Source organism: Pelobates fuscus, chromosome 6, assembly GCF_036172605.1.
Source record: "Pelobates fuscus isolate aPelFus1 chromosome 6, aPelFus1.pri, whole genome shotgun sequence".
Classification (NCBI taxonomy): Eukaryota; Metazoa; Chordata; class Amphibia; order Anura; family Pelobatidae; genus Pelobates; species Pelobates fuscus.
In genome coordinates this window covers 185,139,725-185,160,314 of record NC_086322.1, presented here as the reverse complement: position 1 = coordinate 185,160,314, position 20,590 = coordinate 185,139,725, and the positions used below count along the sequence as shown (strand labels likewise).

Sequence of the window (20,590 nt, the reverse complement as noted above, 5' to 3'; positions counted from 1 at the left end):
TTCAAAACTGAATGCATCTGGCAGGATGCACAATCCCAAATTATCGTTCACTCTCTTTTTATGCAAGTAAATTCAATAATTTGAAGTACTATTTGGAGCTATTACATTTTTAAAAAGAAGGGTCAATGGTGGGGAGGGTTGCTTACTAAGGAGCAGACATAATGTTCCAACCCCAGGTTATGGCCACTGGCAGGAGGTTTGGACCCTAATTCCAATATACTGGGGAGGACCTAATGTCCCCATATTGGCATTGGATAGGATTTCTAAATAAGTGTAAAGTGAGGAGTTGGACATGCCATTGTCACCCACCGAAAATTGTCATTTTCTAAACCACCAGGTGGCTTATCCCCAATCCCGTTGCTATTCTTACTTTAATAAGATTGGGGGGAGACGAGCTGCCAAATAATTAACCACGTCGCCAAGGGTTTTTAAGTATTTCCCTGCTTGCTGCTAGCACAACCAGGAATAGTTTTTTTTTTTTTTTTTTATCCAGGCCTGGATTGGAAACATCCGAACTCAGATTTGAAGTATTCTGGTCCAGATTTCAGCTGTTCGGTGGTGTTTGGTCCAGCGAATGTCAGGACATAAAGTTCTGTGCCACAATTGCAAAATAAAGACAATGTAAATAAAGTGAACAATGTCAGGATTTTGTAGTCTGAATGGCCCTGTGTGCAAAGCAGATAGGGAGGGCCAGCACTCCTCTCAAAATTTGGGTGCAAATCCCAAAGGTTGCCTTCCAATTACCTCATAAACAGTATAAAACACATTAAGGAGTCACACCAACTAAAATAAAAAACAATTCATTCCACCTGTGTGGAACCGGCAACATTTTGACCCAACCACCACGGGGTCTTTATAAAGCCCTGTATGCAGCCGGATGGTTTTGCCCCGTTTGGAACAGGGCCATTTGGACTTTAGTGAATAACTTTGTTAAAGTTTTGGATGTATTTTAGATGTAATGGGGGTGAGGGGGCATTATGTATGAAATATATCTCATATGGTCCCAAATTAATTGTCTGGATTCATTGAGAAACATAGAAACATAGAATGTGATGGCAAATTATACCATTCGGCCATCTAGTCTGCCCAATTTTCTAAATAATCTCATTAGTCACTGGCCTTATCATATAGCTAGGATAGCCTTATGAATATCCAATGCATGCTTAAACGCCTTCACTGTGTTAACCTCTACCACTTCAGCTGGAAGGCTATTCCATGCATCAACTACCCTCTCAGTAAAGTAATACCATTTTTCTAGTTTACCTAAATCATTTGGCTTATCCCTCAGGATCTGGCTTAGGTATAAAGGGATGAGATCAGGGCCGGATTAACATAGGGGCTGATGGACCTGCAGCTCCAGGCACATGCCCATGAAATAGGCCCATTATATCTATATATTTTTTTACTACTCTTCACATACTCTTGCTTAAAGGGACACTATAGTCACCTGAACAACTTTAGCTTAATGAAGCAGTTTTGGTGTATAGAACATGCCCGTGCAGCCTCACTGCTCAATCCTCTGCCATTTAGGAGTTAAATACCTTTGTTTATGAACCCTAGTCACACCTCCCTGCATGTGACTTGCATAGCCTTCCATAAACACTTCCTGTAAAGAGAGCCCTATTTAAGCTTTCTTTATTGCAAGTTATGTTTAATTAAGATTTCCTTATCCCCTGCTATGTTAATAGCTTGCTAGACCCTGCAAGAGCCTCCTGTATGTGATTAAAGTTCAATTTAGAGATTGAGATACAATTATTTAAGGTAAATTACATCTGTTTGAAAGTGAAACCAGTTTAATTTTCATGCAGGCTCTGTCAATCATAGCCAGGGGAGGTGAGGCTAGGGCTGCATAAACAGAAACAAAGTGATTTAACTCCTAAATGACAGTAAATTGAGCAGTGAAATTGCAGGGGAATGATCTATAGACTAAAACTGCTTTATTTAGCTAAAGTAATTTAGGGGACTATAGTGTTCCTTTAAGTATGGAAACTTAAGATGGATGTAGGGGAACAAAACTTGTGTGCACTGACTGATAATAAATTTAGTTAAGGCAAAGCTGACTCTGTTCACTATGCAAATACTCTTGCTACTTCAGTCTCTCTAACACTGTGGCATTTTCCCTTTCTTGTACACTCACTACATATACATGTTCTCTGTCCCAGACTGTATAACAGGGGATTCTGCCTGCTATCAAGAAGGTTAGGAGAGGAGTGGACCAGTGAGTGCTAGGGATCAATCCTTAGAAAGCATTGAGCAAGAACATCATCAGATGCATTTATGCCAAGTCTGGATGCTGTCTGGATAGTATATCCTTGGTTGGACAGCCTGCATTATTGGCAGACAGCCTGACATGCATTCATGGCCTTCCAATTCTTTGGGCAGATAGGCCCCCTTTTGGGCATGTTCACCCCTCCGGGAGGTTCTGGTTACATGATTTGTGTCAATAGCCCACCCTTTTACCCTGCCCACGAACGCCCTGCTTCACCGGACACTGCGGGTAGTGGGTATGGATTTACTTGAAAGATGAAAGTGAGAGATTAGTATAGAGCAGTGTTTTCCAACCCAGTCCTCAAGGCACGCTTCCCAGTCCAGGATTTAGGGACTACCCAGTTGTGTGAAGGTGTTTTTTTTTTTTTCTAAAAACACCTTTGACAAACTGGGTAATCCCTAAATCCTGGACTAGTAGGTGTGCCTTGAGGACTCGGTTGGAAAACACTGGTATAGAGTATGTGTTTTCTAATAGCCATATCCTGTGAGTTTGAGAGCAAATCATATTTGTAGTGGATTTCTGTTCTCCTTACCAAAAGCTCTTTTGGGTCAGAAGTACTGCTACTTTGCTAGTACAGTGAGTATTAGAGATTTTCGTTCATTTTCTCTTTTAACTTAGACATACATAATGAGAAACACACTCTGAAAAAAAAAATATTGCAATTGGAGTCCTACTGAACTGGAAATGTATAACACACATTTGAATCTGTCTTCTTATAGAAGGCTTATATAAGGATAGGCCTTTACTCTAGTACAGTGCAGTACTGTTTTCAAAGGGGTAAGTTACAGTAGGACATTACACCTTCTGGTACTGTATGAATGTATGTGCACATGCAATGGGTCAGAAATTTGTCTGATAACCTAACCCTACCCCTAAAAGGACAAAGAAGCCAAATTGTTTCATTATATCAATTACCTACACACATTCTGCACACAAGTTGAGAAAATAAGCATTAAATGCCCTAACTATGTCATATTGGGAGGTAACTGTGACTTTTTTTGTTTGTGTGTGTAATCATATTTAAATAAATGTGATTGAAACGTATGAAATATTTATACAAAATATAAAAATGTCAAATAAAAAAATTGCATTTATTAAAAGTAATGCCAGTATACACCTGGCTAAAACAATGGCTGAAACATTGCACAGAAGGCAGTTTAGTATGAACTTCACTGTGCTTAACTATATAAATTGTGCTTTTCAGTATAGAAATAGTATCATTTCTCATAACAGGTAGCCCAGATAATGGTGATAATGAAAACTTCTCATGGAATGAAGTCTCCATGTATCCCCAAGAAGGACATAAAGCTGAAGATGATGACGAGCCAGTTATATTTGCTAATTCTGAAGATGATGTGTACATAGTATTCCAGACTTCCAGCAAAGATAAAACAAGAGTTCAACCATCTTTCAGTGTTCAACACTTCACAAGTCCAGTACCACCATGTAATTCAGGACAAGAACATGGAGTATCGTCCAACGATCAAGGTACCGTATCTTGCTTGTTTGGTTTTGTTTTGTTTGGTGCTGCTTATTTAGTGTTGTTTATGAAGGTCAAGCTAAAATGTAAAATATCCCCCAAAAATATGCCAGCCCTCAAAGCAAATGATGACAGATAAAAAAAAAAAAAAAAAAAGATGTGTCAGCCAACATAATTGAATAGCAAACAGGTAAAGTCAATTTGTTAAGCAATTTGATCAGTTTCATCTAGACAGGTTAAGACTTAAAGGAGTACTCTCATCACCATACTACTACAGAGCAATGCAGCACCATGGCACAATTCCAAAAGTATGCTCAAACTGTTTGACTGGTGTGCCACTAACCATGGGTGACACAACTGCCAATAGTCATGTCTCTCATTAGCGATATAGCTAATGTAAGAATACCCTTTTCAATGTTTGGACGTAAGCCATTGAATTTCTTGTCAGTGAACATTCTCAACCAGTACTTTCTGTCCAAATTTGTAGACATTTGTGGAAAGGGTACTTCAACTTTAGTGATGTCTCTAATGAAGGGACAGAAAGCATGTTCCCAGGAGAGCTACAGTTAGTGTCTAATCATTAGAAAGTAGATTGTCACATAAACGTGGGACAGCAATAGGGGACATTTCTGATTGCCATTCTAGACCAGCTTCAGAGGGAAGTGGTTGCTAAGGGTAACGGATCCTTTATACACCAGCTGAGTAAATCCATGCAGCGTCTCACGAAATCCAAGTAGAATAGAAGGTGTAGTGAAGTAGTGAAACATGAGCCAAAACTTCATGAAGGGGTAAAACGATCTGTTTAATGACGGCCACAGCTTGGCCTTTTATCCAGCAAGTTATACTCCCTCATCTCTATCCTGGAGATAATTGGGTTAAGTGTCTGTAGTAAACTCAATTATCTCCAGGTAGAGAAAATATTTTCATTTTATAACTGTAACAAAATGCATTAAAAACAATAGCTTATATTTTACCGAACGGAATCCCTGCATTAGACATATCCCCATTTAGCTTGGGTCTGAGCGCTCAATATAGCCGAACAGCGCTCAGATTGAACGAACACAGTCAAATCGCCATGGAGCTAAAGAGTCTTTCACTTACTGTTCGTTATAAATCTGTTCAGAAAATAGCTCCATGGCTTTAGCTATCTGGGGTCGGTCGTGTTCGGGAGTTTGAATGAACCGAACGGCACAGCATTCGTGTAAACGGAGACGAAGGAATGGAAGGTTGGAAGTCCCAGCGGTGTTCAAGAGAAATAGTGGCCGAAAATGGTTTCATGCCATCGACAACCAAACACCGCTGGGCGTTCGTCAGTTTAAGATGGCCGCCTCCACGTGTTTGCTCAGATGAACGGCGACCACCCAGCCGTTTGTCAAATAGTTGTGGTTAACCACAGCTTCTGGGTGGTTAATAAGCGGCACACTCCCCTTGTGTGGGGTCTGCCTGTTCGGTATTTTGTTCGGTTTTATTAGAAGGGAATGTAATAGTGCCAAATGCACGAACAGCATGCGGAATCAGGAGTCCTGGTATTCCCACAACAGGGGTTTTGTTGCACTAAGTATTTATAACAATACAGAATTGTAAACCAAATATATTTAATGTATTTCTTAACCTTTTGGCACCCAAAGGTTTAAACTACAGAAACTGCCATAAGGGTTACAGAACATCACCTGTTTCACTGACTTATGTGAGGAATCAATTTTGATCAGGGGACTGGCTGTCAATTTTCTGTTAATGGGACACAAGGACACATAGTCGTTGCCTGACACATTAAGTCTTACATTACAACTTATGACTACAATTGTGCTACCTATAAGCAATATATTTGATCTGCTAACTCCAATGATATATAAGTGTTTTTTGACAATAGTGTTTCTTACATTAAAATAGCTTAAAGATTTGTCATATAGTACATACAAATATCATACCAGAGATGTTTCTAACAGATTACACAGAAGAAATTGATAAAAACCTGCCATGGAATAAAAACATGGAATACCCTGAGGAGGGAAACCGAAATGAAGATGATTTTGAGCCACATATTGTTGCTACTACAGAAGATGATGTCTACATAGCATTCCAGACTTCTATTAAAGATAAGCCAAAAGGTCAAGGCTATGTACCTGCTTTACAACCCATAGGCCCAGAACCACCGTTTAACCAAGAATGGGAAAGTGGAGAATACAGCATTTATAATGGTAAATGTATATGTAATTTTGTTGAGAGAAAAAACTGTTTTGTACAGCTCTTTTGGCTTGAAAGTGACTACAACCCAATTGCTGTACTGGGATCCAATCTATTAAAAGTAAAATATGCAGTGTTACCCCTGGATTACTCATGAAGAACATAATATACAACATGAGTTTTCATTATTAGTTATACCTTTTTATCTTTTTCATATATGGAAGCTGTTCTTCGAGCCTTCTTTGACTTAATAAAACATCCTAATTTAGGTTTAACTTCATGTTAACTTTGTGATTAGGTCTAATTGGTGGTGTCGTGGCAGGAATAGAGGGTGATGGGTGCTGGATGATAGTTTCCCCCTTTATACTCTGCTACTCCGGGAGTTATTCGACATTTGTGAAAACATTTAAATGGCACCTGTTAGATCACACTAAATCAAGAAAATGATCGGTAGACATCCTAATTTTTTCAATTAATTGAACAATAATTAACAGGAAAATAAATGTTGTCACTCTACCCAGTATATAATCTCCTGTCTTTTTCTATAAGTAATGGTGCCTATTTTTAGTACACACAATGCTAAGTATGAATATTAAGCATTTGAAATGCATCATGGAGTCTAACTAATTTGTCTCTGTTGAGGATGCTACAGTTTAAAAATGTGTACCCATTACGCATCTGTCAAACATGTCAAACATGATTAAGAGCACATAATACTATTTGAGAGAGTCCAACCTGATGGCCCATCAGATTTTTTGATACTTTATCAGTAACCAACATAATTGTTTAGATCCATAAAGCCTATTAAAAATAAACCTAAGCAATGTTGAATTTGAGTCACACTTTAAGGATGCAAGAACTGAAATGCCAAATTTAGGAAGGACATGACCTAAAATGTAAGCTTATGATATTAAGCTACTCAATCATTTCTCTTCTATGAGATGTCTGTCATTTGCTATAATTAATAAATTTAATAACTAGAGCTTCATAAACAAAAGTGATTCAACACCTAATCGGCAGAGTATTGAGCAGGGAGATTGCAGAGGCATGACCTATACACGAAAACTGCTTCATAATGCTAACGTTGTTTAGGTGACTATAGTGTCCCTTTAACTTAGGGAACCTTCTTGTGTACCTTTCTTGTTTTCAGCCTCCATTACTTTACTCTACATACTTGGAATTGTTCATACTTATTAGCTCAGATTATTCAACATATTTGTTGTGCCATTTTATGAACTACAGTTTTTAAAATGTAATTATAAAATAACACCTATTGTTCTTCAGTCATGTAGCTATATTGTGTAATTATGTCAGACTGCTGTTGACATTTTGTAAGCAATGTAATTTTACTTGCCTTAATAATAAATAACATTTCTAAAACTTCCATTTGTGTAATATGGCTATTCTTCCAAACTGCCAACATGACTCACTAACACCTGAGGATATAGCTACCAGGGAAGAGGTGTCTTCAGAGAAGAAAACTGTATTTAGTTACAATACTTATATAATAACTAAAAAATGTATATGTTTGTTTGTTACAGCTGTAGGAAGAGTAGACAGCAGCCTTCAAGACACACATTGGGATGAGGCCAGTTATAGCTACACTTATGATGAAGAGGACCCTTACAGCTTTGCTTATGAGGATGATGACAACTTGTATATGGAGTTTCCCTTTGAAACCACTGATGCAGAATCAGGTAGAGGAAATAAATCCTCTTTTGTCCACCGAGCTCCTGCTCCTGCTCCTCGCCATGGAGTGCCACCCACAGACAGCCATGCATCCTACATCTCCCAAGGTAAAATATACTAAATCACTGCATGAAAAGTATCAATGACCAACACAGAAATATTTTAAGGTAAAAAAAATATACCGGGAAGCATTTTTAGGCTTGGATTTTAAATTATATGTTACATAGTTACATAGTTACATAGTTACATAGTTACATAGCTGAAAAGAGACTTGCATCCATCAAGTTCAGCCTTCCTCACATATGCTTTTGCTGTTGTATACCATATTGACACTAAATTTACTATTTTTACTGAACTAAGACTCCAGGGGACATATGTGCAAATACCAAGTTCTCTTTTCTATCCAGTATCAGTGAGTGACATCTGTTGATCAGGAGGTAAGAACTATTTATGATAATAATCCTTAGGCTGTAAAACACATGAATGAAAAAATAGTTATTATCCTTTTAAGTGTCATAAAAATGAAAGTTTTGTAAAATGCTTGCAGCATCAAATATAAGAACTGCCAAACACGGTTGCTTCACAACTAACCGAACCAGTTAATAGTCGAAAATGTGACGTAAGAGCAAAGCTGTATTTGCATCTTAGGTGCCTGTAGATGCTGGATTCTTAGGCAACCGGACATCCCATGCCAAAATCAACTTTTTTGTTGCTTGTGCCATGATGTGAAAGTCACACAAGAGAGCCAGTGGTACATATCTTTTTCTCTTCCTGTAACAAAATAAAAATATAATATATTAAAATAAATTTAAAAAACGCACAATTATTCTCAAGCTTGGTGCTATTAGTACAGCCAGGAACTTGTAGCCTACTCCACCTACTGGTATGTCTAAGTAAGAGATAATTGGCACAAATTAACGTAATATGTTGCTTTAGGGTTAGTTTACATTCTAGAGTGTCTGAGATACTTTTTTACTTCTCTTGAACTATTATAGACAAATCCATCTACTATCATATCAGGTTGGTACCACCTATAGTATACCTCCCAATGTTTCAAACAGACAAAGAAGGAGCCTTTCATGGGGGAGTGGCTGTTCTGAGAAATTTCACCTAACTTACTAATAACTATTTATGGAACTAAAATGTAATTTGGAACAAAAACAATGTGTCTTGTCTACATATCAATTTCGAAACATATTTTTTTGTAGCATAAAGAAACATTAGCATGAGTATTATTGCTGTGGATCTATTATATATATATATATACAGGGCCGGCCTTAGGGGTGTGCGAGCTGTGCGGCCGCACAGGGCGCCATGGTGCAGGGGGCGCCCTGCGGCTGCATAGCTCACACGGCATGTCTGTTAGCCGCAATGCTAACAGACATGCTGGGCGGTCGGGCGGCTGGCGAGGGAGCTCTTCCTCTGAGCTGTTTGCTCAGCTCCCTCGCCGGCCGCAGAGTGAGGCTGGGAGGCGGAGCCGGAATATGACGTCATATTCCGGCTCCCAGCCTCACTCTGTGGCGCGCGAGGGAGCTGAGCAAACAGCTCAGAGGAAGAGCTCCCTCGCCAGCCGCCCGCCCAGCCCAGCAGCCACTGGACCACCAGGGAGGAAGAGACCCCACCAGCATTCCCATGGTAAGCAGGTTGGGGGGGGTGTCTAAATAAATTTTAAAAAATGTGTTAATGTGGGTGAGTGTGTGTGTCTGTTAGTGTGTGTGTGTCTGTGTATGTTAGTGTGTGTCTGTGTCTGTTAGTGTGTGTGTGTCTGTGTATGTGTGTCTGTTAGTGTGTGTCTGTGTCTGTTAGTGTGTGTCTGTGTCTGTTAGTGTGTCTGACTGTGTGTGTGGCTGTTTGCCTATGTGTGTGTGTGTGTGAGACTGTCTGTGCGTGTGTGACTGTCTGCGTGTGTGTGTCTGTCTGCGCGTGGGTGTGTGACTGCGCGTGTGTGTGTGACTGTCTGCGCGTGTGTGTGTGTGTGTGACTGTCTGCGTGTGTGTGTGTGTGTGTGACTGTCTGCCAGTGTGTGTGTGTGTGTGACTGTCTGCCAGTGTGTGTGTGTGTCTGCCTGTCTGTCTGTGTGTGACTGTGTGTGTTTGACTGTTTGTCTGTGTGTGTTTGACTGTTTGTGTGTGTTTGACTGTTTGTCTGTGTTTGTCTGTGTGTGTGTGACTGTGTGTGTGTGGCTGTTTGCCTCTGTGTGTTTGGCTGTCTGCCTGTGTGTTTGTGTGTGGCTGTCTGCCGGTGTGTGTGTGTGGCTGTCTGCCGGTGTGTGTGTGTGTGTTTGTGTGTGACTGCCTATGTGTGACTGTCTGGGCAGACTAGATGGGCCGAATGGTTCTTATCTGCCGTCACATTCTATGTCTGTGTGTGTGTGGCTGTCTGTGTATGACTGCCTGAGTGTGTTTGTGTGTGTGTGTGTGTATGGCTGTCTGCCTGCCTGTGTGTGTGTGTGTGACAGGGTGTGTGGGAAGGGGTAAGGAGTGGGGTGGGGGGCGGGCGCTGTGAAGATTTTTTGCACAGGGCGCCCAAATGCCTAAGGCCGGCCCTGTATATATATATATATATATATATATATATATATATATATATACTTTCCCCCCAATGTGTATATTAATGACATTTTACCCTAACATGCACAGCATGGATTTACAAATCAGTTGCTGTCATGACAGCCATAGATATCCAAGTTTCACAAAATAGATCACACAGGAAAAGCAGCAGGAGACTTCCCTTTCATCTCTGATGCTTTTTGTTGTCTCAGGTTTTTATGATGAAACCTTATATTCCATACAATATCTAGTGTGACAGCAAGAATCAGGGGGCATATCAGCTCAGTCTGGTTACCAGTCTATCTAATTTTTATTTCAATGTTTTAATCACCTAGCTTTAATCTACCTGTTCACATGAAAACAGTATTATTTGCATGCTTAAATATGTAGCATTGTGAAATAGTAATTTACATTATTCAATTCTTTACATGGCTATTCAGTTATTGTGAAATAGTAATTTACATTATTCAATTCTTTACATGGCTATTCAGTTAAGCCATTTAATTTCAAATTGTTTATACATAAACTCACTTTTTCTTGGTTTTGCAAATTCACATGTTGCCCCAAAACCCCAGTTATTTTCCACGTTGCTTCCCTTTGCTCCTGCATTGACCTGCAAAAAAAAAAAAAAAAACAGAAAAACATCTTCACCAGGGCTTCACGAATCAGAGCGGTCAGCCAAAATGTGAGACTTTTCTGGCAAATTCCTACACCTTCATGGTGCTCAGACAATGTGGAAGTTTCACTTGTTATAAAACATATTTGTTTATTCAATTGTAATAAAATTACATTTTAAAAATAAAATCGGGGGGGCGGAGCCTGACCGGGAACCAAGATGGCCTTATAGAGTGAAAGCTCCCGCGAAAGGGCCTTAAATACAGCTACTCACAAAGTTAAAATAGGTGCACGGACCTCCCAGAACACCCTCCTACGTGCCGGGACCCCAACAGTCACCTGCCATCATGGGAAGTAACCGCATAAAACGTGACATACCACCATCGGTAGCGTCTCTACTCAGGCCCCCACGAGGCCTGGCACCATCTTCCTCACAGAGAACAGAGGACTCAGCCTCTGACTCAGAGCACAGCGAGGCTGCAGCCCCAGCTTCAACGCCACTGACTTAACGGGACCTCCATCTCCTATTACGCGAGGAGGGGGAACCAAGATGGATGTTCAGACTCTGATTACCTTCACCCCAAAATTAGCGGGGGGGGGGAAACATTCACGAGCATCCCCAAGCTTGCCCCCCCCCCTTTAGGAAACGGGCCATATTTACACCACACTCTCTTATGGCATCACAGCTGATAACATATACTGGGGGGAGAGGAAACAGGAGGTGAGGAGAGATGGACAGGCAGGTCACTGGAGAGGGGGGAGAATCTATACACCAGCGGAGGGGGGGAGGGGATATTTGAACTTAAACTGAAGATATTCTCAAGGTGGGGAGGAGGGGAAAGGGGAAGGAGGGAAGAAAAACAAAGAAGGGGGAATAAATAAATAAAAAAAGAAAATGATAATTATATAAAAAAGTATGTGAGTAGGTATGGGTCGGTAAATATGTGTATATCTATATATGTATGTGTATAGCAAGAAAAAATTCCCACACAGACCCCACAAAACCACTAAACAATTACTACATACATACTCCAAACCTGAAGGTTATGCAGGGACCCATACATTCTACCCTGACCTTCTTACAGCCTTCAGCACCAACTAGGATAGCCCTGATCAAGGCTCCCCCATCTGTGTTCACCAACTAAGACCTACACACGCCTGGAGCGGGATGCACCTTATAGCCACCCTATGTCCCACAATATCAGGGACAAGAGTTTCATGAACCATCCAAAACAGGATGAACCCGCACACCCCAATCCACTTAGTCTGGCACAGGTCCAAAGACCAGGCAGTTATTACTATCTGTTTTTTGTTTTTTGTTCTATGTTGTTTTATATTGGTCTCATCAGGTTGCTACATGAAAGACCCTCTCGTTGGGGGGGTCGGGGGACTGCACGTTGCTTGGGTATTGGTCTTTTTGCTCCCCCCACGCTGCTAGAACACACCCACCCATACTACAATGCCTACTAATCTAACATGCATCTCAATCAGCTGCAAAGGGCTAAATAACCCCTCGAAACCACATAAACTCATGCGTTGGGCCAACCATACCAAAGCAGACTTTATCCTCTTTAAGGCCTGCCACCTAGCCAATTAAAACTCAGGCAAACACAATGAAGTAGCAATCCTGTTAAGGAGATCATGTCCCCTTCAAGTCATCAACACACATAAAGACCCCCACGGACGTTTCCTTATGATAGCAGGAACAATTGGCCCATCCAAATACACGATCACGTCCATCTATGCCCCTACAATCCCAGACCCAGAATACTGGATCCCTTTACAAGCCCATCTCAGCCTTCACCCCAACTGCTACAAAATCATTGGAGGGGCTTTAACACCACACTTACCCCATCGATAGATAGACTAACACAGCCATCCCAAGCCAAAGCACAAACCCAACCCTCCAGATCGGACAAACTCATGGCAGACTTCATATCCCGACCAAGTTGATAAAAAATATGGAGAATACACCATCCAACAACGAAGGATTATACATTCTACTCGCATCCTATTCCCGCATAGATTATTTCCTTATCTCCCCATCTCTCCGCCCGCTCACAACAGCAACCTCAATCGGCAACAGAACGTGGTCTGACCATGCTGACATCTCAATGACATTCCAACTGCCACAAATCTCCAGACCAGGGTCCTACTTCACTACAAGCAAGGACTCAGTCCAATCCCAGCCTGTCCTGTGGGCAGCCCACAAGGCAGTAAATCAGAGGCTCCCTCATCAGCATAGCCACTGCACACAAAAAAAATGCCTCGCACACATAGAAACCATTCTCACAACAATCAAGAACCTCAAAACCCAACACAAACAAACCCCAACTCCTGACCTCACAACACAACTCCAACACCAGAGACACGCCCTCAAGAATGCAATGGCAGCCGACTCAACAAAAGCCTCACAATGGACTAAACAAATGTTCTATGAAAAATCCAACAAAGCCGATACACTCCTTGCACGTAGGCTACGCAAGCGCACCCAAGCTAAACACATAACCAACATCCGCACCCCATCGGGACACACCACAGATATACCCACAAGAATCGCAGAGACATTTCAAAAATACTTCTCTGTCTTATTTGACCATTCCCCCCAGCACAGACAACAAAACACCAACCTACAAGATCGCATACACTCTTCCCTAGAAAAAACACAACTACCCACTCTCCCCAAAAACGCAATCACACAACTCTCTACAGAAATCTCAGAATGGGAGGTGGCTGCCGCAAAAGGTACTACAAAACCCAACAAAAGTCCAGGTCTAGGTGGATACTCAGGTATTTACTACAAGACATTCCAAGATATCCTCCTTTCCCACCTAGGACAGCTATACAACTCCCTACTACGGGGAGGATCCACTCCCCAAAGAAATGTTACAGGCAAACATTTGCCTCCTAACCAAGCCCAATAAACCCCTTATGGACCCAGGCCACTATAGACCCATCTACCTACTAAACGTAGACGTGAAAATATTCACCAAGATACTCACCAACCGACTCCTGCTATACCTCACCAAACTGGTCCACGCAGACCAGGTGGGATTTATCCCCTCACGCCAAGCCAGCGACAACACCAGAAGGATGCTGGATCTTATATTCCATACAATATCTAGTGTCTAACCGCCGCTCTATCCCAACCCTACTCCTATCACTCAATGCCGAGAAGGCATATGACAGATTACTCTGGCCATTCCTTTTCGCTAACCTGTAGAAATTTAGATTCCCTAAACATTTTCTAGATGCTCTGCAAACAATCAACTCCAACCCCACTGCCAACCTCCTAATACCTAACAAGAATCCACCTTCCTTCTCTATATACAATGGAACGAGACAGGGATGTCCACTATCCCCCATCCTCTTTGCCCTCTCTCTTGAACCCTTGTTGTACCTCATTTGCACGCACACAAATATATAAAGTGGCAGCATATGCTGATGACCTACTTCTGATGCTCACAAACCCACTAAACACCCTCCTGCTGCTTCTGATGATGACAGAACATCAACATAGCGACAGGGTATAAAAACATACTACAAAATACATATGCCTTCAGATACAACACATATCATATCTAGGAATTACATAGCCAGTAGAACTGCACCGCACTTACACCTTAAACTTTACCCAGATGCTACAATGAACCACAGAAGACCTTCGCAGCTGGAGGGACTTGTGTTTGTCATGGCTGGGACGCCTAACCTCGGTAAAAATGAATCTACTGCCACGCTTTCTCTTTCAAACATTCCCCATCCCAATTCCTGCCTCAGACTTTAAGTATCTACAAACACAAATAGATAAATTCATATGGTCAAACAAACGACCCAGAGTGAATCGAACAACAATTTACATCCCTAACAGAACAGAATTACCCCACTTCCAGCACTATTACCATGCAACACAACTCACCCACCTACAAAATCTACACTCCCCAATCGGGGTCAAACGCTGTGTAGAACTAGAACACAACTTTTTTGGCTTTGATTTCCCATCCCTTTGACTTCGGGTGCCCCGAAAATATGTCCCACACTACCACCCATACCTCCACCACTAACCAACTCCATAGGCGTATGGGACAAACTCACCAGAAAGTTCCCTATCATCAATGATCCAACACCAAGCATGTATCCTAAATGTTTCACGCATTATGAATATAATGATCTCTACAGGCTCTACCACTTCTTTGCTGAAGGGAAATTACTCCAATACAATGACCTACCGCAACAACACTCAACCTATAACACACACAACTTTTGAGTTATATACAGACCAAATGCTTTCTAGAACTGCCAGAAAACACATCTGCAGCCACCACCAAACTCATGAACTTCAAACGAGCATGCATACACAACCCAACCCATATAGGACAGATCACCGACAATTACTTTACTAATCACTAACCTAGCCTCAGGAGCATTGGTCTATGTGTCAGCTTAGGAGAGGGACCTGGGACCCCTGGAAGATCCTACAGACTGGCAAGACATTTGGGAGGCCGCTGCTTCCATATCCATCTGTGTAAACCACAAGGAACAGGCCTACAAAACCATGCTAAGATGGTACCTAACCCCCACACGTCTATACGGCATGGGTAGGTCAGACTCAGACCTATGCTAGAAACAATGTGGACACAGCTGGCACCACTATGGCCGGAGGTCTCAAACCTGATCTCCAACTTACTTCAAGTGACCATCCCCCTAGATCCCTGGATCTGGTTCCTCTCGAAACCCTGTGACCCCTTAACCAAAGCACAAAACCAACTGACAAACAGAACAGCCCTAGCTATGAGAAGAGTGATAGTGGAACTCTGGGGCACTCCAAACATACCCACACTCCCAGCGGTCATTCGTAAAACCAAAGAAGAATGGAAATGGATAGTATCTCAGCCAAAGTCCACGAAACATCAAAACATTTTTACAAGATCTGGGAACCATGGCTAGATGAACCTTCCCTATCATAACTGAATCCAATAGCAGAATAACCCTTCATGCACTCAGACCCAACCTCAGGCCCTACACACCCGCACCACAGTAGGGGGAGAGGGGGGAGACCGAGAGCCCACTACCTTGGGTGGGGGCAATAGGGGAGGGGATGATGCCTAGCCTCCCTTTTGTCTCTCCTTCACTTGGGACTTTTACACCCCATGCACTTTGACCCTGCAACTGAGTCGGGCCCAACAAAACAAGCAGTGGAGGGAAGCCCAAGCACTTGCTTAGGGCAAGCACAAGGAGAGACACATGCTTAGGCAACAACACTACAGTCCCTGATCCAGGTCACGGCTCTAAGCCCACAAAGGAGCCTGGACCGGTGACCCATCATAAACCTCTCCCTGGCCCACTTACGCGACTCACAAGAGACTGACCTTCACCATACCCACATACACAATTGAGACCCCAAATTGGGGCTCCCAGAGCAACTAGTCGGACCATGACACAGTGTCTGAGACCAATGGTTACAATTGTTTACTGTATAATTTTGGTTTTATTATATTTTGTATATATACAATATGTTTTGAATGACATTAACCTCAGAACAGCAAAACAGCCAAACAGTCAAACAACCTCACCACATGATGGAAAACCCATATGCAGACTACCAAACACAGACCATAGGCTACTGAGACATATCAACCTACTGTATGACCACGGTACCCTGACAACAAACCATGTAATTGCCTAACAGCAGAAACGGTTGAACGCTATAAATGATCTGCCTAATAACAGTTTCCTTTCTGTAATGCTACCTTTTGATTAAGAAAACTCAATAAACACAGAATGTTTTTTAAAAAATAATTTGAGTTGTCACATGATGGACTCCCATTAATCTTTTCCAGTGAGGTGCTGTGTTTTTCCATCAAATCAAAAAATGCGAGGTGTAGTCAGGCCACATTTACCAGCTGCAGAACCCATCCTCCCGTTCCAACTGTTGCCCTATATCCTGGCTTCCATTTTCCTCAAAGCTTCTAGAAAGACTTGACTAATTTGGCTCAATTCCAACTCACTCCTTGACCATCTTCAATCTAGCTTCCGATACCCTCCACTCCACTCCACTGAGACTGCTTTGATTAAAGGTACCAATGACCTAATCACAGCTAAATAGAAAGGCCACTACTCTGTGCTAATTATTCTTGACCTCTCTGCTGCCTTTAACACTGCTGATCATGTCCTTCTTCTCCAAACTCTTCAATCCCTCAGTCACTGGGACACTGTCCTATTGTGGTTCTCCTCCTTTCTCTGCTATCATTCATTCAGTGTCTCCTTATCCAATGACACTTCCTCCCATCATCCTGTCTGGTTGGAGTCCCCCAGATCTCTGTTCTTGGTCCTCTTCTGTACTCTCTGTATATTGCCTCTCTTGGCAAACTCATTCATTCCTTTGGCTTCTGCTACCACCTAATGCTGATGACATCCAGACACTTCCTCCCATCATCCTGTCTGGTTGGAGTCCCCCAGATCTCTGTTCTTGGTCCTCTTCTGTACTCTCTGTATATTGCCTCTCTTGGCAAACTCATTCATTCCTTTGGCTTCTGCTACCACCTAATGCTGATGACATCCAGAGATAACTCTCCTCCCCTGATCTCTCTCCCACTGTTCTGCAATGTGTCACCGCTTGCCTTTCTTCAATATCTGATTGGTTGTCCTCCTGCTTTCTGAAATTTCTCTCTGAAGCTTCTTAGTTTTCCTCCTCATAATACTGATCCTCCACTGTCTTAGTGTTATCTTTGATCCTGGCCTCAACTTGCGCCTCAAAACTAGTCTGTCGCTAAAATCTGTCGATTCCACCTTAAAAACTTTGCCTGCATCTGCTCCTTTCTTGTGCAAGGAACTTGTAGCGGATGGCATTGGGCTGTCCTAAAAATTGCATTTATGTCTATGTGTTCGGCTGAATTGTAGCCTGTATATGTGAAGTGTATGTAGCATTCGCCTGATTGTTCGGTAAAATTACTCCAGTTATTATGCGGGTGAAACTACCGAACAATCAGACCACCCCAGGAGTAAGTGTGCCTCCAGTTACTGTTGGCAACAATGTTGCAAACGGTTAATTGGAGGTTCGTGTAGTGGGTTCTTTGTTCTCTGGGTGGCCGCCATTCAGGAGACGAACACGTGGCGGCGGCCATTTTAATCTTCCGAACAGTGGTGTTTTGCCATCGAGTGTCTGGAACCCAAATTGGATACTCGGTTAGGCAAACACCGCTGAGACCTCCACACTGCTGCCAATTTGTATTCAAACTACCGAACGGCTACCCGTTCGGTAGACAGAACCACACGAACCAGGGTATTCATTCGAATCCTCTCCAGTCTCCATAGCCCAAGTCATTCGTGCAGTTTATTCCCTTTTTCTGTGACCGACCGCAGGGCCAAAACGCATGGAACCAATTTTGGCTGTTCCTTCCAGCGCGGTCAGTCTTTTTATTACTTCCACAAATTTCCCGAACCCCTGGTCTGATCGGGTGATTTTTGGATATGTCACTCACCCAGATCAGGGCTACCAGGGGATGTAATATTTAAAGGTGTACCCCTATGTTTAGTGGTACATCCATAAACCCAGGGAATTTGTGTCCTGTATAATGGGATCAGGGCAGCCATCAGGGGGTGACAACCATAACAGTTGTCACGGGCCCAGTGGCCCTGGGGGGCCCGGCTGCCCGGGCCCCACGTGTAGCGGCGGAACTGCCGACAGTGCAGTTCCACCGGAGCCCGCACACTGATAAGGCCCATCAGGTGGCCCACGCACTTAGGGCCACCCGATGGGCCCTATATCTTCAGGGGCCCAGTCAGCGCTGTGGCCGTGGTATAGCGTAACCGTGCCCCTTTAAAAATAAAAAAAACAACCGCAGCAAGTGCTGCTGGGAGGAAGGGGTCACTTCCTCCCAGCTCACTCCACGCGGGAGGAGCACGTGCCCGGCAGTGAGGGAGAGCCACGCCGACTCCCAGTCCCATCAGCCCCAGCCACCCTCCTGCAAAGAAAAGGTAAGAAACAGGAGGGTGGCTGGAAAATGAACTCTGTGTGTGTGTGTGTCAGTATGTTTGTATATATGTCTGTATGTCTGTCAGTATGTATATATGAATGTATGTATATATGTATGTATGCCAGTATCAATGTATGTCTGTATGTCATTATGTATGTATGTATGTAGGTATGTATGCCAGTATCAATGTATGTCTGTATGTCATTATGTATGTCTGCATGTGTGTCAGTATGTATGCATATGTGTCTGCATGTCTGTCAGTATGTATGTATATATGTATGTCTGTATGTATGTGTATATAAATGTATGTATGTCAGTATCAATGTATGTCTGCATGTCATTATGAATGTATGTCTGTGTGTATGTGTGTATGGATGTCTGTATGCATGTATGGCAGTATGTCTGTATGTATGCATGTATGGCAGTATGTCTGTATATATGCATGTATGTCAGTCTGAATGTATGAATGTATGTCTGTATGTCATTATGAATGTATGTGTGTATGGATGTCAGTGTCTCTATGTCTGTCAATCTGTCAGTATGTCTGTATATGTATGTATGTCTGTAGGTCATTATAAATGTATGTGTGTATGTATGTGTCTGTATGTATGTTAGTATGTGTCTGTATATATGTGTATGTCTCAGTATGTGTGTGTCAGTATGTATGCCTATATGCATGTATGTCTGTTAGTATGTATCTGTGTGTGTGTGTGTGTGTGTGTGTGTGTGTATCTGTGTCCTTTTGTATCAGTGTGTGTGTTTGTGTCTGTGTGTGTATTCCTGTGGGTGGGATATGGAGTCGGAACTTGTGGGCGGGATTGGAGGCGGGCCTCAGGGGGCCCAGACCCTGAGCTGAGTTAGGGGCCCCAAAATTTCTGGTGGCGGCCCTGAATGGGATTATGAGTCAGGCTAAGGGGAGGAGATGTGTGGGCGGCTACTCAGGTATGATTGGATACTGTACTAATGATTGTAAATCCCTCCCTTGCATGGGATAATGCTTTATAAGGAAGTTGTGTGAATTAAAAGTCAGTTCTGCTTCTGATGCTGTGTCGTCCAGTCATTGGGATCTGTATGGGCATATTCGTGGATTACTTGTTTGCTGGAATTATTGCTTCATGGTGTTTTTACTACTTGTTCCTGAGCCTCACTGGGATCTATAGTGGAGTTAACCTGTGAAAGACCAGCTCTCCGCTACAGAACTTGTGTATGCTCTTGTAATTTCTTGCATGGATTACTGCAATTCACTCCTAACTGGTCTCCCCAGAAGCTGTACTGCCCTAATACAATTTATACTACAATTTATAATGAATGCTGCCACCAGACTGATCTTTCTCTCCTGTCACTCCTCTCATACCTTGCCCCTCTCTCGAACCTTACACTGGCTTCCTGTATCCTATGGGTGTCAATTCAAAATACTTACCCTTACCTATAAAGCTCTAAACAACTCTAGCCCCTGTTAAATTTCTTCACTGATTCATAGATATGCCCCTTCTCAATTAGTGATGTACTGAACTGTTCGCTGGCGAATAGTTCCTGGCGAACATAGCATGTTCGCGTTCGCCACGGCGGGCGAACACATGCACGGTTCGATCCGCCCCCTATTCGTCATCATTGAGTAAACTTTGACCCTGTGCCTCATGGTTAGCAGACACATTCCAGCAAATTAGCAGCAGACCCTCCCTTCCAGACCCTCCCACCTCCTGTACAGCTTCCATTTTAGATTCATTCTGAAGCTGCATTCTTAGATAAAGGGGGGAAAGTATAGCTGCTGCTCATTTGATAGGGAAATGGATAGCTAGGTTAGGGTATTCAGTGTCCACTACAGTCCTGA

At 42.6% G+C, this 20,590-nt stretch overlaps 1 protein-coding gene across 1 annotated transcript in view; it reads left to right on the top strand.

Moving 5' to 3' along the window:
• The window catches only part of BANK1 (B cell scaffold protein with ankyrin repeats 1), a 315,795-nt gene that overhangs the window by 201,899 nt on the left and 93,306 nt on the right, over window positions 1–20,590 (top strand). The window contains exons 8-9 of the mRNA XM_063458569.1: window positions 5,696–5,947; window positions 7,475–7,729. Coding sequence (XP_063314639.1) covers window positions 5,696–5,947; window positions 7,475–7,729 — 507 coding nt within the window. The remainder of the gene's footprint in view (window positions 1–5,695; window positions 5,948–7,474; window positions 7,730–20,590) is intronic.